The sequence below is a fragment of the Corapipo altera genome, unplaced genomic scaffold (assembly GCF_003945725.1).
Source record: "Corapipo altera isolate COAL_440 unplaced genomic scaffold, ASM394572v1 1b, whole genome shotgun sequence".
Classification (NCBI taxonomy): domain Eukaryota; kingdom Metazoa; phylum Chordata; class Aves; order Passeriformes; family Pipridae; genus Corapipo; species Corapipo altera.
In genome coordinates this window covers 7,743,764-7,771,006 of record NW_020884881.1, presented here as the reverse complement: position 1 = coordinate 7,771,006, position 27,243 = coordinate 7,743,764, and the positions used below count along the sequence as shown (strand labels likewise).

The following is a 27,243-nucleotide window of genomic DNA, read 5'->3' as shown; positions in this document are numbered from 1 at the left end:
TCTTGAATACCTGTTTTCTCTTTCTTGTATATTTCTTAAGGATTAAAAATTCTCAGTCATTAAGTTTCCACTCCGTCTGCACCAGACAACTCACCTTTCACCTTCCAGCAATGAGGTCAGGAATGGTGTGAGCGCCATTAAGTACTACCAAGATTTATCAGAAGTATTGTGATTTTTTTTTTCCTATAGCACCCTGAGAAGCAAGGAGTCAGAGGCCACAATAAAACATTCTCCATTTAAAAAAATACTCCATTCTGAAGCTCACGTTTTGATTTGAAAAAGAAAAGAGATAACATCATAATAAAATATTCTCCATTTAAGAAACACTCTATTTTGAAGTCTGCCTTACGATTTGGGAAAAAAAAAGAGGTAACTCATGATTTTACAGCCCATAGATTGGTGCCAACACCTCCAAAAATAGCCCCAACTGGTTGTTTTGCAGAACTGGGGTGCATGCTCAATGGCAAACTCATGAAGGGCCATCTCTGCATGAAATCTGGGCACTGGTCTCCTGCCTTAGGCCAGCAGGCAGAGGTGCACACAATGGGCCTGGTTTCTTCTTGCTCCCCGCACCAGACCTAATTACCCCCAGGCTTCTGAGGAAATGCTGAAGAAAAGCACTTTTTTGGAATTCTTTAGATAAGGTGGAGGATGAGAAAAAAAACAGAATCACAGAATTGTTTCAGTTGGAAAGAACCTTTAGAATCTATGCTTTCAGCCTGCCACAGCTACTTAACAACGAATTTTTCCCTATGGGGTCCAACAGGTAATTTCGTAATGTCTTAATCTTTACTCTTGGCTGACTTGACAACTGTCTCTAAGCTCTCTAAATTATTGAACCATTTGTTGCAAGGTTCAGGGCCCTTGCAAGGTGTTGTCTCCTTCTGCATTTGACCCGTAAGGTAAAACTTAAGAGAACTTTTTAGGTTCTGTCTCTCACCCAGGACTAAATACAGTGCAAATCTACACAAGAGAAAAAAGAAATGCACTAAAATTTCCAGTTTATTTTGAGCTCTCTGGATAAATTGTAAGACAATTTATCATAATGCAAATTGCACTGATTTGCGGTAAGATATAGTGATGAAGCAGTGCCCTTCAAAAAAAGCCTAAGCATTATCTCTGGATGTATTTATCAGAGGGATAACATTATTGTTGATGTCAAAGATAAAAATCAAACTAGATTATGCTGTTGTGTCTGCAATTTGCATTATGTCTTACTTGGAATAAATCTCTTCCTAATAATCCCATCTTAAAACCAATGAGAAAGCTGGAGGTGTAAGAACAAAGCACACCTCTGCATAACACAGTTACATTCATTTTCAGAGGAATATCCCTCCCTCCTTTCATTTTTAAGAGGCACAATCACCCTCTACCTTTACTAGATATACATCTGATATTGTATTTTGCTTTCTCTGCTCTCTATGCTCCTTGATTCCTCTCCAGGAGTGTTAATCGAGGAGGGGCACACGGAGGAAACAGAAGGCTGGAGCAGCCACTGTGGCTGGCAGGACATGTTCCCTTCAGGACAGCCTTTGCAGGCCGGTTTGTATTTGCATTCCAAAACACCTGCAGGCACTTCAGCATGGGAACCAGCTGCCATGCTTAGTTCTCACCTCCTTCCATGGGCAGCAGTGAGATAGAAAAAGGGGACTCAGACTCAGTGTGCCTCTGCTCAAATGACAAAAAAGACTATTTCATACACTGAATTGCAATTTTTACTGGGTACCAAATGCCACCAGTGGCACCATTAACTCCCCAAGGCTGTTGTTCCACAGGCTATTTTGGCCTCACACTAGGCTTTTCAAAACATATTAAATTATTTACGTGAATGAGGAAAGCAAGCAAGGTGTGCTGGCTGTGGCAGGGCTGTGTCTGCAATAACATCTTTTACCAACAGAACTCAGGAGCTGGAAAACCAGACGTGCTTTCAGGCACCATCAGGCTTCCTACTCACTTTCAGCGTGGTTTCCCTAAGCTGCTTTCCACAGAAAACACTAAAGGGTTACAACTCCCAGTTTCCAAATTGGTAGGGAAGAGGAAAGCTCTAGTACTTATTTTTGAGCAAGTTAATATCTCAAAGCATTTGAAAAAGGGAACACATCTGCAAATAACTGCCCTCAGAAAAAGGAAGAAAGATAAAGGCTGAAGAATAGGCAGAAAAGGAGATCAGTGTCTCCCTTTCAAGGGTGAACATTGCTGCTTTCTTTAGTAGAGTTCAGCCCTTATTTCACTAAGATTCCACTTAATTTTCTCCATGTAGCTGTTACAGACATGGTGTTTCAGCTCACAACAAGAACAAAACACAGAAGAAGCCATCTGCTCTGCCCTTGTCCCCAGCAGCCTGCTAGGATTGACTGCTCAAGCAGCTAACTCTGCACATCTCCATTAGAGGAAGGCTGGTGAGAGCCTGTATTTTGTGTTTTCCACAAATCAGAAGTTTTCACAGGAAAATCTCACTCTCCCATTTTCTGTGTAATCCAACACTGTGGTAAAAATGATGGCATTTAGAATCAGGCAGACCTCAAATCAAACCATGCCCCTTAACATCCTAGGTGGTCACAGAAGCTCTGGTGGAAAGAAACATAATGGCCAATTAGTGAGAATAATTGAAGAGAGGCCATAAAATATTAATAATGCAACAGAAAACCATGCTTAAAGTAAATCTACTATTGTAATTACCTGTTGGGAAGCTAGGAGTTCAGAGCTCTGTATTTTCATTTTATATGAGAAATATTAGCTTAAAAGAAAGGTATACTTGAAAGCACCGTGTAACTGTCTTTACTGTGGATCGTAGTTCAGAGGTTTAGCATGATGGAGTAGACAGTACTTGCAAAATTATCAGATGGTCATCAAATTTCCATTGTTATACATTGAAGGAAAATTTTGAAAAAAAACCACCAAAACCACCCTTTGCTTGTAAAATTAAAAGGATTAGGGTTAAAAAGATAATTTCATAATTTTATGTTTTGGTAGCCTCAAAAATATTTCATACACAGATCAGGAACACAAACTGAAAACAAAAAGCAACTTAATCAGGGAAACTGACTTTTTGTTAATGAGCCCTGAAAAAGGAATTGTAATGTCACACACAACTAGCACAGAAAATATCAAAATTGATGTATTTTTCAAATCTACAGAACAGATGGAAGTTCAAAAGTTACTTTCTTAAAAAGTATTTTTAAATGGACTAAACAAAAATGAATCCAGCCAGCTTCCACATCTCATACTTAATTCTGCTTACGATAATTAAGTAGATTAAAATTCAGCCCTTTTATAAAATACTGTTCAATTTTAAAGTAACTTTAAATGATTACCATCTTGTTAGAGTTATTATACTTTATTGTATCACCTAGAATGTGTTTATTTATTAATATAAGACACTCATCTTCATGTTTCTTACAATATGCACATCAGTGTACTGACCCTTTGAAGCTGAGTGGCCAGACTATCTAATTAAAATATGTTTTTTAATTATAGTATATGAAAATGCTGTATAAAAGGTCTCATATGCTTCATGAGGGGAATTTCGGAGATAGACTGAAGTAAAGTATCTTCATTTTGATTTTTAGAAACTGAAAATTGAGACTGGTGACTGCTCAGGAAGCTGCGATTCGGGGGCACTGTACAGTGCTGGTCACAGAACAAAACTTGCCCCAGGAGGAGCAGGGCTGTGATGCAGGCACTGAACCATGATGCTCTAAACAAAAGAGCATTTGCAACAACAATGAAGTTGTGGTTCCCACCATGCTCTGCACAACTGTATTGCAGAACTGTAATTATCTTGATGTTCAAGGCCAAGTGCCTCAGTCTGGTGCTCAACTGTCGAAACTTTCAATCATCCTAACACAAAGAACAGAGACACAAGAAACTACTTTATGCTTTTTTCCTCCCTAATAGGATATCATCCTGATACCCTCATATCTGCACTCAACCATCCTTCCTGATGCTTTCCTTTGTTTATCCACTGATGAAAATAAAAATGTTTAACTTGGGAATTATAAATAAATAAATAAATAAATAAATATACACCAAATATGTTTTTCATAATTCAGTCTTACTGCTTTCCAGTTTTGTTTCCCAGTTTTTTATTTACAGCCAGGAGAAAATGAACCCCATTACATCGGTTCTTGGAAGTTAAATTTCTTTTTTGTTTTGTAAGATCTAAAATATTTAATTCCAGATGTCCTGGAATTTCTTTGTTTTTGGTCTTCTCCTCTGATCTGCTGTGAACACTGTGAGGGACTTTCCAGAACATGAGGCATCCTGGAAAAAATACTATCTCATTATGATTTTATCTTCTGCACAAATAACTTAAAGGCAAGTTGTTGGGTTTTTATCCCCCTGACTCTTCTCCTTTTTCCTTATCTGATTTGTTTTCAGTGAGAAAAAACAATACCACTTAAAGTGTAGTCTAATATACGGGTTGTTTTGACTTTTAGCAAGTGTATGTTTGGATAATGAGAATGCACTTGTGCATCTTAAAATTTAATCCAGTTAACCTTTTTGACATTAAATGATGAGGAAAAAAACCCCAAATCTTTTGTTACACAAGGCTCAACTTGGCTAAATTAATAAAACACAATTGTGAACTATGGTCACAGAGAAATCTGCTGTTGTTTAATAACCTGCTATTTAAAATATTTTAATTAAAACAAACTTCCATGCATGTAGTTTCTCTCAGACCAATGTTCTGCAATGTTCACATTGTGGGAATCTAGCTACGTCAGTGAGGAGGGTTTTACATGTACCTATAAAATTACAATATCAAATACCTCCACTTTGTTTAATTACACTTCACTTTCCACGTTTTTTTAGTTATACCAGTGATGATAAGCAAATGTGTTATAATAAAGATTTTCAAAAGACCTGGGAGAATTGTGATTCCAATTCAGGTGTGGTAACAGAAATCCCACCAATATAAAACCAGGAGAACAAGTCAAGATACAAAAATCTGCTTAAAATTGACAGAGTAGTATCATTCAAAAAGAAATATATGTACAACAGGTTAAAGATCATAAAAGAAATCTCACATATCCTAGAACAAAGGGAATCCTAAATTTAGCCCAGTCCGCTGTATACCAGGATGCCAAAAGGAAACCTGAGGAGCTCACTACATCTCCCTCTCCCATGGAACACCACTAACTGATAAACTCATAAGACCTCATGTCTGCAAGCCTTGACTTATGTGGCACAGCCCAAAACCAAGAACCTGCCTCCTCTCCATACTGTAACGTGATCTCACAGACACCAAGGGCATTAGTAGCAAGTAGGTGTAAAAATATAACTGTAAGCATGGAACCATCCCAAATCAGGTTACTGCCCAAGTTATCTGGATACTGAATTTTAGCTACATGCTACTTTTACTTTTTTTTTAATTTTAATTTTGATTTTGATTTTGATTTTTAAATTATCAATATCGGGGAGAGAAAGTGTAAAATCATCAGTGATAAACTCTTCAGGTGACAAATGAGGGGAGTGGCTAAATGCAGAGACGCAGCAGCCAGCCTCACAGCTGTCTTATGAAGAAGCAAAAGAAGATAAACTGTAATCAGTAAGGAGGATTTCCTAGATCCTGAACTGTTTGGAAGAGCTGAATTCATAAGTATATTGGAGACTAATTACTAAGGTAGCTTCTGAAGCCAGGGCTAACTGATTATACGGGTGTGTGATCTGCTGCTTGCTTCTACAAAGCACCCATCATGCCTCCACTGCAGGAGTACCCGGGAAGAACATGACTCCTGTCAAATAATTCTGAAACTAATTAAAAAGAACAAACACAACATTAAGCTAGGTTTCCACGTGACAGCAAAGGACTTTGATCAGTGCAAATATTTCTGTGGGCAAGGAGGATAAGACACGAGGCTCTAGAAGAGGCATTTGAACCCCCAGCACTTGCATAAGATCAGCTGAATCAAAGATCATCCCACATGCAGCATCTTGGGGTGAGGGGCAAAGGAGGGATTGTATGCGATGGGAAAACTATAGAACTTTAAACAGTACCTAATTTATGCACATCAGGATGAAGGTAATGTGATAAAACTCTTTGCCTGGGTTTAAGAAAAAGCATAGCAGATTGCTGTGAAGACTGTAGGCCATGTACTCCATTTGAGAACTAAACTGTCAACAAATACACCACAGTAATCCAATTAGGAAAGGCTTTTTGCATCCTGACAAGTGAGCGTAGGTTGAAGATTAATTGAAGGACATATCCTCCAGATAAAAATCAACCTACTGAAATGGCAGACCTCTTTAAGTGAGTCCTGTGAATCTGATATAAACTACAGATTTGCAACATTCATCTCCTGTGACTTGGTGACAGACATGGATGGGAATATAATCAACAGAAACATGACAATAATAGACTTCAGCATTTGTCTGAAATTTTTTACTGTTTTTATTGTTTCAGTTATCTTCTGGAGCAAGCAGTCATGCAGTTGTACTGGTCCAGCCCAGCAACATTATGGTCCAGCCATAAGGCTGTGCTGTGCTGGCCCCATCCCTGCAAAGCATTAACAGCAAGCCTTGCCTTAAAAGTAAGCAAGGACCTGTTTTAATATGCACAGTAAATCTGAGAGTTAAACACAGCAGCTGAGTGGGCATGCAGACTTCTGCTGAGAATCCATGTCAGGAAAGAAATGTCTTTCACAGGGATCTCCCCCAGGTTTCCAGCCATGAGCAGCTCAGGAATGGCCCTTCCTCAGCCGCTCTAGACTTGCCACCAGCTGCTTCTATGTGACCTGGAAGAGATGAAGATGCTGTGCCTCAGCTTCCCATCTCTTTGGTGAAGGGGACAGCACCCCCTTGCTCAAAGCGGTGACTCAAACCTGTTAGCAACTTGTAGAGAGTCCACAGCAGTCCTTAGATTTGAAGTGCTTTGTACAGGTACAGCTTGCAATGATCAGACGTCACCATTCTCTGACAATATATATATATGGACTCAAAAGCAAGAATTTTGCCAGGTAATACCTCTTAATCTAAATATCCAAAAATAACTTATTTTCAGGACGTGGTTCTAAAAGGAGAGAAAGAAAAGTATATACTACAGTTGACTGCTGTGCTCTTTAAATGCAGCACGCACTGCCGAATAGCCAATGGAAGACTTATTATCCATGGCTAATTGCAATGAAAAGGTTGTATGGGTTCCCTATATGTTTAGACATGAAGTCAGCTCATGAGATGACATCTGGGGATCATTGCTCTTTGGTGTGTAAACTTCAAAGCACGGAGAGTAAGATTTATGAGACACAACATCTCATAGTACATAGCTGAGTGGTAAAGTTCATAAAAAGAGAAACTCTTATAATGGCCTGGGTTGGAAGGGACCTTAAAAGTCATCTAGTTTCAACCCTCCTGCCATGGACAGAGACACTTTTCACTAGACCTGGTTGCTCAAAGCCCCATCCAATTTGGCCTTAAACATTTCCAGGGATGGGGCATCCACAGCTTTTCCAGGCAATCAATTTCAGTGTCTCATCACACTCACAGTAAAGAATGTCTTCCTAACATCTAATCTAAACCTACCTTCTTTCATTTTGAAACCACTTCCCCTTGTCCTGTCTCTATATGTCCTTGTAAACAGTCTCTCTCTACCTTTCTTGTAGGCTCCCTTCAGGTACTGGAAGGCTGCAATTTGACCACCCTGAAGCCTTCTCTTCTCCATGATGAACAATGCAAATTCTCTCAGCCTTTCCTCATATGATAGGTGCTCCATCCCTGTAATTGTCTTGGTGACCTTCCTCTGGAATTGCTCCAACAGGTTGATGTCCTTCCTGGCTTGGAACCTCAGAGCTGGATGCAATGCTCCAGGTGGGGTCTCATCAGAGCAGAGCAGAGGGGTAGAATCCTCTTCCTCACACTGCTGTTCACCCATCTTTTGATGCAGCCCAGTCTGGCTTTTTGGGCTGCAGGTGCACATTACTGGGTCATGTCCAGCCTCTCATCCACCAGCACCTCCAAGTCTTCTTGGCAGGGCTGCTCTTGATCTGTCCATCCCCCAGCCTGTATTGATACCAAGGGTTGTCCTGATCCAGGTGCAGCACCTTGGACTTGGTCTTATTAAACCTCATGAGATTCCCACTGGCCCATTCCTCAAGTTTGTCCAGGTCCCTGTGATGGCATTCTGTCCTTCAGGTGTGTCAACCACACCACTCAGCCTGGTGTTATCTGCAAATGTGTGAAGGGTGCACTCGATCCCTTTGTCTATGTCATTGGTGAAGATATTAAATAGCACTAATGATACCTCCAATGCTGTATGGACCTTCACTGGGATGCAACCACCCTCCACAAGCTTTCTCTCAGTAATGCCATACAGAAACTGCAAGGTAAGGCAACCAGGTATTCTCCTCTGAGGCACTGAGAAACAACAGAAGTTATTAAAAGATTGATAGTCAGCACTCTTCTACTTCTCCTGCATCCAAAATCAGCAGAAAAGCTTCATTAAAAAAATGTTAAAGAGTTTAAATTCTGGAAATACTGCAAATCACCCAGCCCCCTAATAACTGTAACTATATTTAAACCCTTGAAACCAAATATACATTTTTTTAGAGAATTAGACCTTGCCTAGGTTTCATCTCGTTATTATATAAAAGCACCTTGAATCCAGTAGCATAACTCTGAAGACCTAGACTAAAAGACACTGTTAAGGCAGCAGTGATACAAAACATTTCAGTATCTTCACTGTGTTGCCTTAACATTTGAATGAGATATCACTCATGACCCGTGAAGCTGTCACATGCCATGGACAATGTCCTTACATTCATGGGAATGTTTGTGAATGACAAAACTTCTTATTTGGTGTTTCGTATTAAAGACAAACTAGGCCACAGCAGCATGAAAGTGCTGGCAAAGCCCCACAAGCCTGTAAGGATAACTTTTGTTCAGCCTCCTGCCACAAAACCATGGCCTTTCATAAGCTAAACAAGGAGTTAAAGATACAGTAAGGTACCTGTAGGAATCAAATTTAGATCTGCTGTACAGGATTTGGCTGTTACACACCTGTGATCCCATTGCTTCAGAGGAGTTGCAGAAGTGCAACTGAGAGTGGAATTTCAGACTTTCTTGCCCAAGATAAAACACTCATTATGACCACCCTGGCTGCCAGACTTCTCTACTTGAAAGCCAAAATTCCCCCAAATAAATCTCTCTGGCCTGAAAAATGAGAATCTGGTATCAGACTGAGCTGGGAAATCACTATCTGAAGAATGGATATAAGTAAAGATAACAGAGAAGCATATCTTCACATGTACTTCTATGCTGTATGTTTGCAAGAGCCAAACACCGAGCACTTACTAAGCAATATTAATAGGAACTTCTGGCACGATGCTATGAAACCAGCTATAATTACCTTCTCATGACACAAAGTCAGAATTCACAGAAGCCACATTAGATGTCATGATTCCTCATGTCAATATGGTATCACAGATACAAATTAGGAGGAAAAAAAGTATAACACATAAAAGATCTCTAATTGCTGTATTTGATTACTGGAAGATTTACAACCACTTAAGATTTCTCCCCTCTCTGAAGTGAAATCCAAGGAGAGGTGCAGAGGATATGGGAAATTCTCTGATGATCTTTTTCCCCCTACAAACTACTCCTTGCTAGGGGTTATGTAGCAAAGGAGGCAGAGAGAATGTGATATGAGAACAGAGGAGAACTGTGGGAACATTAAATCTCTTCCTTATTTCAGGGGTTGTTGGCTTTTTTTTTTTTTTTTTTTTTTTGCATTAGAGTGCTTTTATTCTGTGTCAATTAAATTTTACTCTTTGGGAGCATGTCCATAAGAGGAGAGTAGTCTTGGTGTCTGCTGAGCAGGACTGAGGGCATAGTGCTGCAGGAAGACCAAGCAATGGAAGGAGGCACTCAGGTCAGGGCAGGAATTGTGGGAATTCATACCCAAGAAGGTGGTGACTTATGGCCAGAGTGGTCACATAGGCACCAGGATGGGGCTGGAAGTACACCTCATTCAGGAACTGCTGTGGCATCCATGTCTCCAAAATTGGTGTGGATGACATGATGCATTTACTCTTCATGGGGTTGCCCTCTGGGCAGTACAGACAATTCCACCTCTGTGCAAGCCTTCACCTATAGCTCACCTCAGCTGCTTCTGCAGCACTCAAAGGTACATGAAATAAAGCTAGAAAAAAATACATAGGCTTTACACAGTTCATTATATTTGTTTGGTTAACTTAAATTACATCCTTTAACCCTTTAGCTACGCACACAGCTCTCTGCCACCAATGGCACGACTGTTAGTGTGTACAATGTTTACTTCTCTACACTTTTTTTTATATCAAGAAAAAAAGTTCAAGGGGTTGCTAGTCTGAAAAAATACGATTAAAAATATACGTACTTCTTCACTCACCTCCTTACATCACAGGAAGTGAAGTTAATTCCAAATCACCCTAACCTAGCCAGTAATCAGGTTTCAGAAATACCTTGTAGAAGCTCAGTTTACCTCTGTGCCCGTAACAGAAGACTCCTGAAGACAGAGAAACTTTCATCATGTATAAATGACTAACAATTACATCAAAACAAATAGAGTGCTTCAAAGCAGGGTGGAAAAATGGGGGGAAATTCCACTCTACCAAGACAGGACAAAATTATCTTCTAGAGGAAATAAATGCTATATTTTTAGCAGGTCACCAGTCAGATAGATTCAGTACAGGGTTATGATTGTGCAGTGATTTCTCATTGAATTACAGCCTATCTCCCCAGATAGATGACAGATCTTAGTATTTTCTTATAATTATTTTTCTAGGTAGGCTCTTAATTGGGAAATGGAAACATGAGAGCTCCCAGAGAAGGACGCATGTCATTCATTATTACCATTCATATTTCATCTTTTACAATTAATTCAAAGATTCGTAAGTACTTTATACTGAGATGTTACTGCACTGAGTTAGTACCATGATAACATTTCAGTAATACCAGAAGGTTCCAACCTTCAGACTTAGTAACTTTCTGCTCATTCCAATTTATGATCACTGCATTTCGTGAACCAATATACACTGCTGCTATTGAAGCCAACCTATGCTATTTACATATCAAATAGACATAAAATCTGGATTGCTGTAAACAATATATTTACATACAAGCTGAAAACACAGTATTATCATCAATAAACTGAACTTGAAAATGAATATGAACATATTTAAAGAAAGGATTAAAATCATAGGCAAAATAATAATTCTTAAAAGAGATTGGGACAAAATTCAATAATGCATCTTCATAAAATATTTCTAGTAGTTGACTACTTGTTGATAACATTTTCAGTCTTGTTCTGTAAAGCGGATAAAAATCAACCAAAATGGCCACCATACATGGGTAAATGTGTCAGGTTTGACAGGCAAAACACTGTCATGCAACATGGAACCTAAAGGCACTAATGTAACATAAACCAATCATAGAGCAGATACTAAATTTCTACTGCATTCATTCAGCAATAAAACAGAAATATTCAATAATGTTTGTATCAATTTATGGGAAAAGGTTCCAGAGCCCTCTTGATCATGCCCTGTCCAACATGAATGCGATCAAACCGTCCTTCCAAAGAAGAAGGTGTTTCACTGCAGTGCAGTTAACTCTGAAACCTAAAGACAGGAAAGGTATAAGCTCACTCCTTAACTTCTGATCACTTTTAATATCCTGGTAGCAGGATAGTTAATTTTTAACTCAACAACTATGCGCTGAAAATACAGTTACAGATCAAATCTTTCTTTGTATATGAATATTATGGTGCTTCTCTTATAAATATGTACTGTGTCTGTTCTGACTACAGCATTAAGTATTAAACATGTTCATCAATTATTAATACAAGCTTATTCTCTTTCATTTTGAAAGTATATTTAGCCTTTTTTCTGAAGATTTCTAGCAAGAGACTTTCAAAATGTGGTGGAATGCATTCCAAAACCTCGGACATGGATGAATTAACTCCATTTATATGCATATCTTTGTTTAATGAAACTTCCTACTTCTAAGCATTCCTATTTACAGCATAACATTATGTAAACATTTTTAATGAAATCAGCTGATCATAAAGTCTATTTTGTGATGCCCGATATTGTATGTATTGTGTATTAACGGATAATGGACTTTATAATGTTTTTGACAGTGGAAGTCATTCATGAGCAGCCTGGCAGGAAAATTACTCCTCAACAAACACCAAATATTCCAGCCATCTCACAGCTCTACTCAGGGTTTCTCCCATTGGACAAAAAATTTGTCGGCATCTTCTTAGGAAGGTCCTGCTGCCCTAAGCTCTGCACATATTTCAGGGAGTGTCTCCTGTCCCCCTTCCTGGGGAAAGCCCAGTTCCCTTTCTGCCATGTCTCTTCTTCCACAGTCACAATTTTGATTACAGTCCTGAGAAAAAAGCCACAGAAAAGTGAAGGAAAACCCTTCCACCTGGAGGGCTGGATCCACATCATCTAGATCTTTTTTTCCATCGAGACTTAAATAATTTATGGTTTCAATTTTTTATAACTTCAGCAGTGAGACGCAGTGTTGGGAACCAGCCCCCCTCTGCTTCACCCCTTGTTTGCAGGGGTCACAGCAGACATTGCTGAGCTGTCAGTGTAAATTACAGCCGGCAGCACGTCAGTGCAGAATGCTTAAATGCATGTGTAATTTACATAAATAACCCCACTGACTTTACTGAAGCAGCAGAAAACACTCAGCTAATATTCTTTCGTAATTTCTCAGGAGTATCTGAGAAGCAGCACTTTGATCTTTATTAGCTGTCAAGTCCACGATGAGGCAAAGTACATTCCTCAGCAGGCTGCTGGAGACAGGCCTGGAAGCACCTCCGTCCTTCTGGAGTTTTATCTGGACATTTACAAACCAGACCTGACTTGCAGTATTTCCCCTAAGTGTGTATTATTGCAGCTTTTTGGGAACAAGATCAATCCTAATGCTCTGTGCTGGCTGATGACCAAGGGTTGAGGACCTCCTACAGAGGCTGTGCACCCCAACTATATTCTGGTATGCGGGGACTGCAGAGGGGCCTTGAAGGCATGCAAGACCATGAGCCAGGGGATGTGTCCCATCTTTTTCCTTCCAGACAAAAGAAATAAATTTTCATAACACATTTTGAGCAGAAATTCAAAAAGTGCAAATCACTTCAGCAGCTGGCAGCCCCTCTGCGTGACCTGGAGCAAGGCACAGTTCCTACTACCATGCACACACAGAGATATGGGGCATACCCTAAGCGATGTGTGACACTCACAAGCCTTCTCCTGACTAGAAGGCAGTGCCAGGAGTTTTTCTCCCTTTGACTAAGAATGTCAGCAATTTCAGCTTGACATAGAGCTGGCCTGGATGATGGTCTAACATATAAATCATGGGTCAAAGATAAGATAAACACATACCAGTGTAGTCCTCATAGCATTCACAAGTGTAGCCCCCTTCTCGGCTTCGACAAAGCCCATTGCTCCCGCAAGGGTTGGAGTAGCAGAGGTCAATTTCTGTCTCACAGTAGTCCCCCGTGAAGCCCGGGGGGCATCGGCACCGCAGCCCGTTGATGGGGTGGATGGGGCGGAACAGGACAGTGTTGGAGCTGATGAACGGGGCTGAGCTGTCAAACTTCAGGACAGAGACACATTTCATGTAATTCTCACAGGGCTCGCGCAGGCAGATGTTGTCGTCGAAGGGCAGCACCCTCTGCGTGGAAATCATGGTCAGCAGGGTCCTGTTGAGGTAGATCTGCTCCTGCAGGTCCTCAGAGGGGAAGAACTTGTTTCGAATGCCACCAGGGAGCAAGGCTGAGAAAGTCACATTTAGGATATTGGAGCTGACGTCCGTGTCATTTTGGATATTGAAAACAAAGATGCCGTCCTTGGCAGTGGAGAGCACAGTTGCCACCCCCTCCACAAACAGGGACAGGAGTGGAGAAAGGAACCTCTCCTGGGACATGTTCTCCAGCCGCACTGTGATGCTGTTGGTGAGCATGTCATCTGTGATGATGGTGACACGCAGAGTGCAGACCGCTGTGACACTGTGGACACCATCTGAAGGGAAGAGGGAAAGATAACAGTGATGTTAGAGAGCAGGCTTCAACCTATGGACAAGGAGACTCCCACGATCTCCTGAAAATAAAACAGACCTGCAAGGCAGTTCAGGGAACTAGGATGGGAGAGGGAAATGTATCTGCCTTCTGCAGTGATATCCAATGTCTTTACTCAGGAAAACAAAATTAAACCTCTTAAGGATCGCAACTCAAAGGATCCAGGACATCTTGAACAGGCCAGAACACCTGGAGAAGATCCCAGGCAAACAACTAGCAAGGACTAGTGAGGAAACAATCTGAGTGCCCCATGTGGACAAGGGGAAGCCAAGAGGAAGGGGCCTTTCATGATAGTGACTGTTAGTCTACAACTGGTGCTAGGAAGCTGTCACTTTTTACAGCACAATACCAAAATTATCTTCTCCAGGTGTGGTCTCAGGCTTAAGGAGCCAGAACTATGCACAGACAGAGAATTGTGATCAGAGCTTCAGATATAAGTCATCTAAGGAAACAAGTCTTCACATTTGAACACCAGAACTTCTTCATTCTTCACACCTAGTTTCTTCAAAATATTTTATGAATAATCAGGAAAAAAAATTAAATAAAATATGCTTGCAGTGAAAAGCAGGCATTTAAAAACTCTTCCATTGCTTTAAAGCATTTCTGATATTGCTGTGGCTGTTCTGCAGTAAAACCCCTAATTATATAAATATAGCACTAATACATACACTGGACTGAGAGATGCTGCTGTAAAATCTTAGTACACCCTGAGGCTTACAGTAGTGCTGTAATGTATAAAGTCTAGAGCATTCTATCATTATACAACATAATTGTGACACAGTGAGCGCTAGAATTAACTTGAATTAAGTTCAATGCGAGCATGGAATGGGAAGTTGCATCATCACTGAAATCAAACCACTTAGTTTAAATCTGTCTCCTTACTAACATTAAGGACTCGTTAAAATACAGATCGCAGTACAGAAAATTGGTTAGTATTAGAGCAGTGTCTAGAAATCCCAAGAGAGATCAAGACTGGCTTCTCATAGGAAATGTTCCTTCTGGAAGACCTCACTGTGTAAATAAACAACCAGAAATGAGGATGAGTTCCTCTCATGAGAGAGATAAATTGGTTTGAGTGGCCAGTATCAGTCCCACAGTGGGGTTAAGAACCGAATCTAGTTCCCCTAGGTCCCAGCTCAGTGCCATAGTCTTATCCCGAAGTATCCCTGAAATAATCGTTACACAAGTAACCTATTACATTTATTTCAATTCAACTACAAGATACACGCAGAAATGGATTTTTAATCATATCAATGTAAAGTTGCAGCAGGAACTGCATTTGAATCAATCTAAAGCTATCATGAGATCAAAAATGTAATAGCATAGACTGCTAAAGCATTTTGCTAAGGTTTCTTATCTCAAAGTGTGAGTTTATGACCCATTATTGTCATGCAGAAACAGAACAGAAAAATAAGAATGGTTTCTTTCGTATTCACTGTCACCACCTCAAGAGATGTTTTGTTTTAAAAAGAAATGTATTGTTGGAAGATTTTTCCTCCAGAATTACAGTAGCAATATTGTAAATTACATTAACCAAATAGCTTTTGACTCCCTCCTCCTGATCAGGTTGTCTGTAAAAGCTCAGCTTTTACAACTGACTTTTTTCCACAGTGAAGCAGCTTTTAGGCAAATAGAAAAATCTTTTCTCCTGTGTGCTACTTTAACTACTGCCTGGCTAAAGCCAGTCAGGAGAGGTCATTGTTTGTGGTGATCCACCTGACTTCTCCCAGGTAACAAGTGAGAAGACAAGGAAATGGCCTCAGGCTGAGCCAGGGGAGGCTTAAACTGGGCATTAGTAAAAATTTCTTCACCATAAGGGTGGTCTGGCATTGGAACAGGCTGCCCAGGGAAGTACTAGAGTCACCATCATATTTAAAAGATGTGCAGACGTGGCCCTTAGGGACACGATTTAGTGGTGGACTTGGTACTGCTGGGATAATGCTTGGACTTGACGATCTTAACAGTCTTTTCCAAAGTAAACAATTTTATGATTCTATGTTCCCCTCACAGAAGCTCACGCACCAGCTTTCACTTTCTCCCAAGTTTGCAGAAATATTTATCTTCTCTTCTTCAGACTCATTTTAGAAATGTGTAGTCTCAGCCTCCATCAAGACCCAAAGCAACCTCTAAAAATGATCCGTAGCCACAATCCTCATTGCAACCTCCTCCTGCACAGTATATGGATTTCTGGCCAACACACAATACAGGACACCAGTATTTTCATAAATGACATCCTCAGAGTAGTTTACCCACCTCTGTCAATTGCACAGCTCATTCCCCCAAAGACCAGAAGCAGAACAAACTATTTAATTTTTTTTTCATTAAGCTATTGACATTTGCCTGTCTGTCCCAAAGGGTGCCTGAATTATTTTGCTATTTGTTGCACAATACACCACAGAAGTTCTCTCATACCAGCAAGAATGCTGGACAATGGGTCCTTTTTTAAAGCAAACACTATGATCTATAGTCCATGGTATGTATAGTAAGAAGACAAAATACGATCCACTGTTGGACAACGCACTAGAGTCTACAAACTGTCATAATCAATATCAACTGTCACAATATGCAAGAGCTTCCCAGCATTCACAACAGCTATTCTGACACAGTTAATAAATCACTGGAAAAAGCCTGGTGTCAGATACCACACAACCTCCTTGTTCCACAGGCAGCACAAAAGAAAACTGGGCACAGACGTATAGCTGCAAAATGAAGTTGTGTTTTAAAAGCCAGTCCGGCTTTGTGCAGCCCTGTTGCAGAGCATTAAAATAAAAAGAGAGTAAAAAGGAGCTGAGCATGTGTACTATAGGTAACAAAAGAACAGCGGAGCTATACAGCCGGCTGGACAAGCGCCTCTTTCACATCGCCAGCGAGGCTGAGAGCAGCATCACGGGATCTGATCATCTGTTCATTCAGAAACTCAAGGAAAGTTGAAACAATCTGTGGTTTTATGGGACCAACTTAGTATCTATTCTACTTTCAACAGACAACATTCGCTTTGAGGGCTGGAACAAGTGCAATAAAGAAAGTGGAATTTTTTGTCTTTACTGGGAATCGAATTAAGCCTTAAGTACCCAATAATGTAAGTGTTTGGAGATTTACAAGTGAAATATTCCATGAATGTTTAAAATGTTTACTGCCAGAAAAGTCAGAAAAATAACACTAAGAAGTACTATTCTATGAAGTGGTACAGCTTCATGGCCTCCACTGTCCGAGATGCCTACCATATGCAGCTACCCGATATACATGCACAACCAATCCGTTGTTCTGCTAAAAAGGCTCTAACAATCTGAGTTTTCAGAGGTCTTATGATACAGCTTTAAAAAGGCCCTACCATTGTTTTGGCAGGTACAATATTGTTTCAGTCAGGAGTGTGAAACACCCTTCAAGCAATGCTACTCAGGAGAAACTCTGGCTACACTTTACTCTTTGGAGCAGACCTTCACACAGATGAATGCACATATACACAAGGCTTGGCTGTCACCAGTTCTCACAGACATCATCTGCTGGGCTTCAGCAAACTGGCTGGATGCAAGAGTCTTCCTGAAGGAGTTCTAAACACTCAGATCATATTGGCAGATGGGATGTGCAGGCATCTTGTTAGAGTGATTTGAGCAGACAGCCTTGATCTTAGCAGCCCAAGCCACCTGAGAAAAGGGAAACACAGGACAGAACAAGGAGAAAGACAGGATTCAACCAGTCCTTTTTATGGGCTTGGTTCCTAAGCTCTTGTGCCAACAGCTTTTGTCAATTTGTCCTTGAGTTTTTCTTCCATCAGACAGGGATAATGGCATTCACATGTACACTGTGAAGTAGTGGGTGCAGACAATGAAATGCTGAGATGTTGGGGTAATGAAGACAACATAATGTCTTAAAGAAATCATAAAAGGTTCTTTTAAAAGCTGTTGCAGCCAGGTTTATCAAAAACAAAGTGGAAAGATGAAAATAAGACTCTTAAAGTCTCACAGACCAGTAAACAAACAAAGACTATTCTGGACAGCCAGGTGACTACACCAAAAATGTTTTAATAACAAATGTGGTCCCTGCACCCTGAATTTTTATCCTGGCAATATTATTTTATGTATACTTCCCACAAAAGGAATCTCCAGAAGGTGGAAATCAAAGCAGACTGTTGTCTTTTGTGTTACTGTCATTGCTGAATACAATCCTTAAAAAGAGAATTACTCATCTTCATCCTCCATCAAACTGATAAAAAGATTTAGTAGCAAACATGTACCCTGATGCATTACAAAGAAAAGAGAAGACAGCAAGGCTGACAAAAGCTTGAATCTCTCTAAAATACATAAATAACTAGAGAATTGACTAAATAAGCATTGTTTCATTATTACCTTTACTTTACAACAAACCTTATCAAATCTGAGACTTTAATCTCAGCTTTCTATCTTCTGGCAGTCCATAAACCAAAGAATTTTATTATCTAGAAATGTAAACACAGCAAAGTTTAACTGAAATGCATATTTGGCAAGGGCAGCACCTGGCCAAAAAAGGTTCTTTTGGGGTTTTTTTTAGGCTTGCAGAAATAAAATAATTAATACTTTTTTAGCTTATTACTTACAAAGGTCTTTGGGTTAATTTTGAAAGCTACATATTTTATATAAATACTTTATCATCAGAGCTTTCTTTCACAGATATAGCAACCCAAACCCATTCTAATTCTGTTTGATAACACATCTGGAATAACAGATGCCAGTGTTTATGACAGCCATCCAAACTCCTTAGCTAGCAAAACATAGAATAAGGACACTCCATAGGTTCAAACAACCTCTTGCTCTTCCCAGCTCGTAAGAAGCCACCATGGGCATGGGCAGCAGTCATTGCTTGGTAACGTGGCTTGGAATGATCAAACCTCCATCCCCCATTTGCTTCCAGCCATGTCTTTAGATATGGAAGTTAATACACACCTAATCCAGCACTAAGCCTGGAATTACTGAGGAGGATGCCATGCTTTTAGTGTCCTCTCCACTGCTTGGGTGTCATTAGCACATTAGTAGCACCAAGCCACAGAAATGGATTTTGCAGATCTGGCACCCAAACCACGCTTCCTGCTGAGCAAACAGCAGTAAAAAATCAGCAGATATCAATAAAAGTGAGACACGCAGTCCTGCCTTAAGTTTTAGTTTGCCTAAGAAAGTCTGCAAGCATTGGAGGGCTGAGTCCCCTTCCTTGCACTGTGCTCCCACCACCACGGAGACAATTTAAAAATGCACAAACTCAGTGTGTTAATATTATCCCTTCCAAACCATTGCTGTAGGTACTACAAAGCTTCACTTCTATCAGTAGAAATAAGAAGTCTATGAGCATCCATAAGAAAAAGTCCTTACAATATCTTCTATGTAATGGAAAAGTTCAGGAGCTTATAGTGCACAGAAAATAACCTGAAAGAAAATCAACTGCACAGAAAATTGCAAGTGGAAAACTAAGTAAGACTGCTTGCCAAAACAGCAAGAAAACATTACCAGAATGGAAAAGGAAAATAGGCATAATTTACAATTACCCCACCTCAAGGGGTAGTGAGCAGCCCCACTAGAGAAGCTGCTAGAAGAAGGACAGAAACTGCGTATGTGACCTCAAGGGCAAAAGAAGCAGGGGCTGGTTTTGACTTTAGCTCTTCAAAAGACCGGAGGGATGGCCAGTAGCAAATGTGCTCTCCACATCCCTAAGTAATCTCTGTTTTGAGGCAGGAATAGATCAAAGTGCAAATGTCTCTATTGCTCAAGAAAAGTGACTCTAAATAGCGCAAAACCAGAAAAGTAACATCCATGAGAAATATTCTCCATCTCTTCCCTTTGTAAAAAAGTACACTTATTTGTATAACATCCTGTCTCTTCTTAGATAGGCACTAGTGTAATTCTGTCAAAGCCTCCCTTTCCTTGGGATCAAAAACACCGCTGATGAGCAGTTCTGTATATCAAGGTGGATGAAACAACATGGAGATGATTCCCTTTGGCCACATGAAACTTACGTTACTGATCTTGTCCCTTTGTTTCAGGCTGCCAGTCAGCTCCCCACATTTAGGAGTGCTGACTGCCAACACAAGTTGTGGGCTTTGGAAACAATATATAAAAATAATTATCTATCACAGTGCCAAAGGTTCACGCTGGAACCACTGCTCTGAAGAATGTTGAACCCCAGGTCTGCTCCAAAGCCCATTATGCCAACAGGAAGATTCCCATTGACTTCAGTGGGCTTCACTCCCTGCCAAAATTGGGCCTAAAGCCTAATTCTCTGAGTCATTGCCAGCGCACTCGCACAGAGCTTCACTCCTGACCTCACAGTCCCAAACAACAACGGTCTGCCAAGGAAATGGCTCGAGGTTGAAAAATAAAGACAGCAAGAGCAGAAAGCAAAAGATGAGGGATGAGCAGGGCAAGCATGTGGATACCAGACACATGTCACATGGACTGCACCTCCTGAGTTGCAAGGGTTTTCCTAAAATCAGGTATCTGAATCTGTACCTTGATGTCAAACCCTTGCTCTCAATTTCCAGGAAGGATGAGCAGCTGAAGCCCCCATTCTGCAGTTTTGAAAACACTGGCCAACGTTGCCCAGTATCCTTTGGAGAAGAGAGGGTTTGGAATTGTCACAGGAAGAGGGAAGAGAAAGACATGTTACCTGGTGTTATGGGGGTATTTTAGATCACAGGATGAGGTAAAACAGGAGGCAGCTGAGCCACATGGTGTTTGCAAGTACCTTGGCATACTCAGCCCTGATTGAGCTACAAGGAAGGGGAATGTCCTGGGTGAGATATGTCTTTTTGGGAAAAGAAGGTATCTGGGAACTAAACCAAGGCTGAAGGATTGATGGAGGACAAGCAGTAGTCCACAACACTGGCAGAATGAGTGCCAATGTATGACTGTGCCAGTAACTAGCTCTCTTTAAAGCATCATTAACCACACTGCCTCCAGCACCCTCCTGCTGCCACTGCAGCAGTTCAGAGCATCCCAGGGTCTGCCCCAGCCCAGTCACAACACAGGTATGTACCTAGGTCATGGTTTGTGCTCTCTTGGTGTCCAGGGGCTGTACAGCCACATCCTCACTTGCGAATTGATGTCAGGGTCGGTGCAAGCAACGGATCCCAACAAGTCTGTCCAGACACTTCCAGGCAAAGACACCTCTCCTGCTCACAAGCTGCAGACACTCTCAAACATTTCAAGTCAAACTTTAACATCTCATATTTTTGAGTCATCTGTTCAACCTGACAGAGATGGATATCTGGGACACCTGGGGAAAGTGGGCAGTGGGACTTGGGGCTTGCAGCTCATGGTAGCTCTCACCCCACAGTCCCCTTGGCAGCAGCCACAGCAGTACCAGCTAAATCAGACAGCTAAAAAAACCCCAAACTGCAGGAGGAGAAATTGTGCATAAAGCAACTGCAAATTCCCAGTGTGCATAAGAGAAAAAACAAACCAATTTTGGCATCATTATCTTTAATGCTGCCTGTGCTGTTCAGGATTATTTACTTTGTACACAACACTGAAAAGAAAAAAAGCATATTTCAGTCTGCAGCTTGAACAGGGGATTAAGAACAAATTGATGCCAACTGGATTGCTCAACATTGTACAAGATTGCTTTTCTGAAACCAGTACCTGCAAGCTGAGAAATCTGAAATGTTAATTGTGTTGATAACACTACTCTGGGGGAACATTTCCGAAGGGTGGGAGGTAACACAAGTTGGATCTGCTGGCAAGAATAAGCACACTTGAATTCTAACTGCAGTGAGGCAGAAGATACACCTAACTTCCTTGAACACCCTCCCACAGCATCACTTCTTGCTCTTCAGGTACCTAATGCTCATGGGCTATAACTGCTGTGGAGGATGAGATGTGGGCAGGGGAAGCTGACAGGGATGCAGTAGCAACCAGGCGAGCAAGGAAACAAGTCCCTGTCCTGAGCAGAAAGCATAAGTAGAAAGGATGATGGATACTTAGAGGGAACTATGATATGTGGGTTGTTAGCGTGAGCATGCTAACAACCATCTCCTTACAGCCTATTTAACTGCCGAGATTTTCCTTCCAGCTAAAACGCAAAGTGATTTTCCTTCTGGGCTCTGCACACTTCCCTGTACCTCAGCTTTTGCCTTGTTAGCAAGGACCGGCCAGACTCCCCTGCCTGGCTGAGCTTGACAGCGAGGCTGAGCCAGCCCTGGGATGGCGGCTGTGTTTGAGTCCCTGCTGCCATCTCCAGCAGCACACCCTGCCTGGCTCCTGGCCACACCAGCCCTTGGTGGGGTGCACAGCCCAGGAGCCCATCCCACTGCTGCTCCATGGCCAGCATGCCAGCTGCGATGCAGGTTCCAAACTCCAGCTGAAGATGAGGATTTCTATTTAATGCTAATGTCCATGGAAACCGTGCATCTTACAGCACTCATCAGACCTGTTCAGATGAAAAACCCCACTCCAGATCACTACACCAGATAGAGCCACAGACTGACTTGCTGGGGGCTCTGCCACCTCCCACAAAGCTTGATCTTGTTTCATATATAATCAAAACTATTGCCTAATTACTGCAATAATTTTCAAGCTTCTCTGAACTTTAAAGGGAGAGGGGTTTAATACAATCAACATTTTAATTCTAATTAAATGCATAGCTAAATGTCCTTAGCTAAAAGATACTTTCCCAGCAGAAGGCTCTCCTTGCAGTCACATCTCACAGTGCACTGCAGCGGTGGCTGCAGTGGCTTGGAAGGGGCAGGCAGAGCTGCCAACCAGCATTGGGGGGCACAAAGCCCAGGCACGAGTAGCCCAGTCACCCACTCACCTACAGCCAAAGGGCTACTCATGGGCATCTCTACCTCCCCAGCTGTAACCAGTGGTATACAGGAGTTGAAAGAGGTTTCTTAAAGATCTGGGAAAGCACCAGACAAACTGAACTGCAGTCACAGGATGCTCCAGCATTAATCCTGAAGTAAATGGCGTGTAAGATATACAGAATAAGATAAGAGCAGCATGTTTACCCTGAGACACACTTTTGCGTCACTTACCCACTTCAAAAGGGAGAGCCCCTGTGTGGGGTGCCTGGCTGTGCTGCCAGGGGGACAACCAATGGGTCACCATAAAAGCCTCCATTCTCCTCATCGCTACACATCCCCTGCAAACATTTTTACTCACTGGGTCTGATTAAAGTGAGAACTTCCCCAGGCAAGCCAGAGCTCTACTCAAATCTCTCTCTTTGCAGTTTCAAAGTGGGAATGGATGAAAGCTATTTTGGGGATGGCAAGGGTGGGGTAGCAACAACTGGGGTGAGGGCCTGGCAGTTTCAAAACTGGGAGCAGTGATAAGGAAATAGCTTCTCTGCCTCAGTGTTTGCACCCATACTGCATATTAGTAACCTCAAAGGTATCCTTTCAAAGCAGCATCAGCAAAATGAAATCCACCAGGTTTATTATTCTTAATGTCTTCATATTCCCATGTTCCTTTTGCCCAGAGATATGCTCTGCTTCTTGCTGCGACCCACAGTGAAATCACAGGGACACTTCCTGCTGGATGGAGTTCAGGTTTGCTATCTTGAGTGGAAAACAAAAGAGGGAACAATGAAAGACAGACAATGGTCATGTTTTTCTGATGTCATTTCTGTTTACAGACAAGCTTTCAAAACAGTTAATTATCAGCTGAAAGTTACCACCAGATAAATTCAGCTGTGGTGCTCATGCTCTGCCAAAGCCCAGCTTGGGAAATAAGAGGGTTCTTAGGCATATGTGTAGCTTTTTTTGTTTGTTTTCTGTGGTTTCTGTCATCATAAGACCATTTGCAAATTAATACAAGGTAAAAACAGAGGGCTATCCCTCCAGGACAGGACAAGCAGTAGTGGCTATGTGTCAGCTTCCACATGCACCAGGTACAGGAAAAGTTGGTTCAGCTACTTTTTCTGCCCCAGGAGACTCAAACAGGCTCCAGCATGAGGAACCCACACAAGCAAGGTAACACTCTCATGCTGCTTCAGTTCTCATCAAATTTTTTGATGGAAACAACGACAGGGGCACAGATGTCCCACTTGCAGCACATGTCCGAAAGGAAAGGTTTCAGAGTCTTTTTAACTGTCTCTTTTCTGTTTTCCTCTCTCAAACTCAATTAATGTTTAAGCATTTTTAATAAGAAGTAGATCAAATTCAAGAGAAGTGATGGGGAGCATTACAGTCTATCTGCTGGAATCTGACAAAAAATACACCCATCCTCCACAGCCTGAGGAATTTAGACTTACAACTAGCTTGACTCCATTAGAAATCCCCAGAACGAAAATATTATCTTCAACAAATATCATGTTTTCCTTCATTTTTGGTTTAAAAGGGAATAGGTTTTCTTTTTCCTTACTAGATTTTTCAGCTGACCAGTTTTTAGCTGGTCTTTTCTGTTTACTGAGGTCTGTTGACTTCAGCAGAGTAAGAAGCAAATCAGCAAATCAGAAACTTGAGGAAATAAATATAAGCAAATAAGAAATGGAAATGAAAAAAAAATTTGCTTGTATCATGTGATTAAGGAAGTAAGAACAGAAGACAAAACAAACAGGTAAAACCATCCTTACCAAACTTTTGTAGTTTGGGGAAAGACTCACCAGGCTCTAGGAATATTTATAGGAAAAATGCTATGTACCTTGTCCAGACTCTCTGTTGATAGGCAACCTACACAATCTTTTAAAAACGCAATGCAAAAACAAACCCCCCCTTTGATTAGCTCACCATCTACGCGTCGCTGGCCACTGGCAATGAGATCATGGTGGTTTTGGCCGCACGGTCAACTGAGATTATTCTTGGATCCCTGCCGTTAAAACTAGTGTGCTGGACACGAATCAAAAAGGACAAAGCACTTGTTTCCTGTTTCTATAGTCCTTAACGTGCAGTGGGTATTTTCTCTCCAAAACTTTCCCAAAGACAAAAGCAGCCCCACAGACAAAATCAGGAGAATGCAAGAGCTTGACTCCTATCGCCGCACGTCATCTCGGGAAGCTGATGGAGAGAAAGGGCAGGTCAAGTTATGACAGACAAAAGCGGGTAACATCAGTGACTCGGAGACACTGGTGAAACACAGAAACTACACTGATCTTCAGAAACGATACTGTAATCTCAAATGCCTATCTAAGGATTTCTATTCAGCTGAACTGTAGAAATGGAGTCATAACTACATGATTCACTTCTTTAAGAATTAGATAAGATTTTCTGCCAGACACTTTGTAAGACACAGACCTTGAGTGAAATAGGTATTTTGCATTCTAGGACTAATGTAAGGCTATCCAACAATTTCTATAAGCAAAAGAGTCTCTTTAAAGGAATTTACTATATTGGATAACAGAGCAAAAACTCGTGCTCTTGATATATCCTTGATCTTACTGCAACATTAGCAGGGCATTACCAGGAGTATGCCAGGCTAGGCTCAGCCAAGCAGTCACAATCTTCTGGCCAAGGGCAGGATGACTGTGTCTTTCTCTTCTGGGTGATGGTTCTTTCCTCCCTATTCTGCCAAGGTGTCAGACAATCCAGGGAAGTTGTATTTGGTGAGATCAGGGTATTCAGCAGCAAGTAGAGCATTACTACAGGAGCACACTAAGATCCAGTAGGCACATGCCCTCCACAGAGCAGGGGAAGACAACTCCCTGTGCTACCTACATCATGCACAGCACTAAGTTTTCCTGGTGCAGTGACAATTTATCCACTATTTCCAGGCATCCCATTCAAACTAATGCTCCTACCAGATCACTGGACATCTTAACACCTGTAGCAAAGCTTTCTCTTTCAACCCAAACAGAATTTCCAGGTGTAAAAGAGGGCACATACAATGAAAGCTGGACATATGATGACCTTAATGGTGCCTTGGAAAAATAATTTTTTTACTAGCATGGAGTAAACTACCAATGGGGAAAAAAAGTGTCATTGTACATTGAGTTTTCCCAAGGTTGTTTGCATGTTCTACAAAGTCTAATGAATATATGTATCTCCTTCATTACAGTAGCAGTAGATTGCTATTAATATCTTTAAAGGCATTGTTTTTCATTGTTTTGATTATATTTTATGGAAAAATATAAAATACTGAGCCCATGCAAAATATCATCAAAAACTGTCACTGTTAATGTTGAGCCTTAAAATGTAAATCCCCCTGGTAAAACATGAAAATCTTCATTCTAGGAATCCTTATGCCTATAATCCCACTGATATCAGCAGAGCCTGAGCATTACAGGACTGCTGGATATGAAGCCTTCAGCCCAATCTCCAGGAGTGTACTTCGGTACAACTCCAAGAGAGTGCAGCTTCCCAAGAAACCACTGAGTCAGAAGGATGAGATTCCACCAAGCAGTAGTAGAGGTTTGTCCTATCACCTTTCTACAAAATGTACCAAACCCGTGTCCTCCATTTGTACGCACACAACATGGGATAAATGTTATTCCTGAGAGAATATAAATACTAATTTTATTTTTAAAACACCCTTTTTAGAATTTTATACTGCATGCTGTGAAAAGCACGTTTGTAAATCAGGATTTTTCCCTTCAAAGAGTTTATCTGAATTCCTGCAGGATGCTTCATACTGTCGAGTCGTTTCCCAAGAGCTCAGATTATTCCTGGAGTTTACTGGAAAGCATTTGTGTTTCAGTGTCCAGAGCAAACTTTTATATCACCTGAGCTCTGAGGTCATCACCATCAGCTCTGTGGACCATGCCCTTGAGTGCAGCCACTCATTCTCTCTCTCCACTGATAAAATTAGGCTTATGCCATGGCCTCAACTCAACAATAAAGTTCGCAGAAGAAAAATGTATTTGAGGTATTTTCTAAAATTTCCTCACTTTTCAAAAATTTCTTTAGCCCTGTTTAGATCTAGGCTGATATTTCTGTACTTGGCCAGTGCTGAGCATCTTCATGTAAGGTCTTCCTAAATGCTGACAGAACACCCAGTTTTAGCACCTGCAGTCAATGCACTGCATTAATGACCCCTGCAAACATTCCACGTGAGGAGACCCGCTCCTTTTCTCCACAGGGCCTACCAGAAACCCCCCTCTGCCTCCCAGCCTGCAAGAAACCCACTGATACCTGAAGTGGGTTCCTAAGATAGCAAAATCCTACCCATGATGGTCCACAGCTGTAGGACTTCACAGTGCTGGCTGCTTTAAGCATTAATTTCCTTGAATGTCTCACAGGTGGGCTCATGTGAAAGGGAACTAGAGGTTCTGTATTCGCATGGAAG

At 41.3% G+C, this 27,243-nt stretch overlaps 1 protein-coding gene across 5 annotated transcripts in view; it reads right to left on the bottom strand.

Moving 5' to 3' along the window:
- The window catches only part of CELSR1 (cadherin EGF LAG seven-pass G-type receptor 1), a 168,441-nt gene that overhangs the window by 88,412 nt on the left and 52,786 nt on the right, over positions 1-27,243 (bottom strand). For all 5 annotated transcript variants that reach the window (XM_027639766.1, XM_027639764.1, XM_027639763.1 and 2 more), the window contains exon 2: positions 13,368-14,006. In XM_027639766.1, coding sequence (XP_027495567.1) covers positions 13,368-14,006 — 639 coding nt within the window. The remainder of the gene's footprint in view (positions 1-13,367; positions 14,007-27,243) is intronic.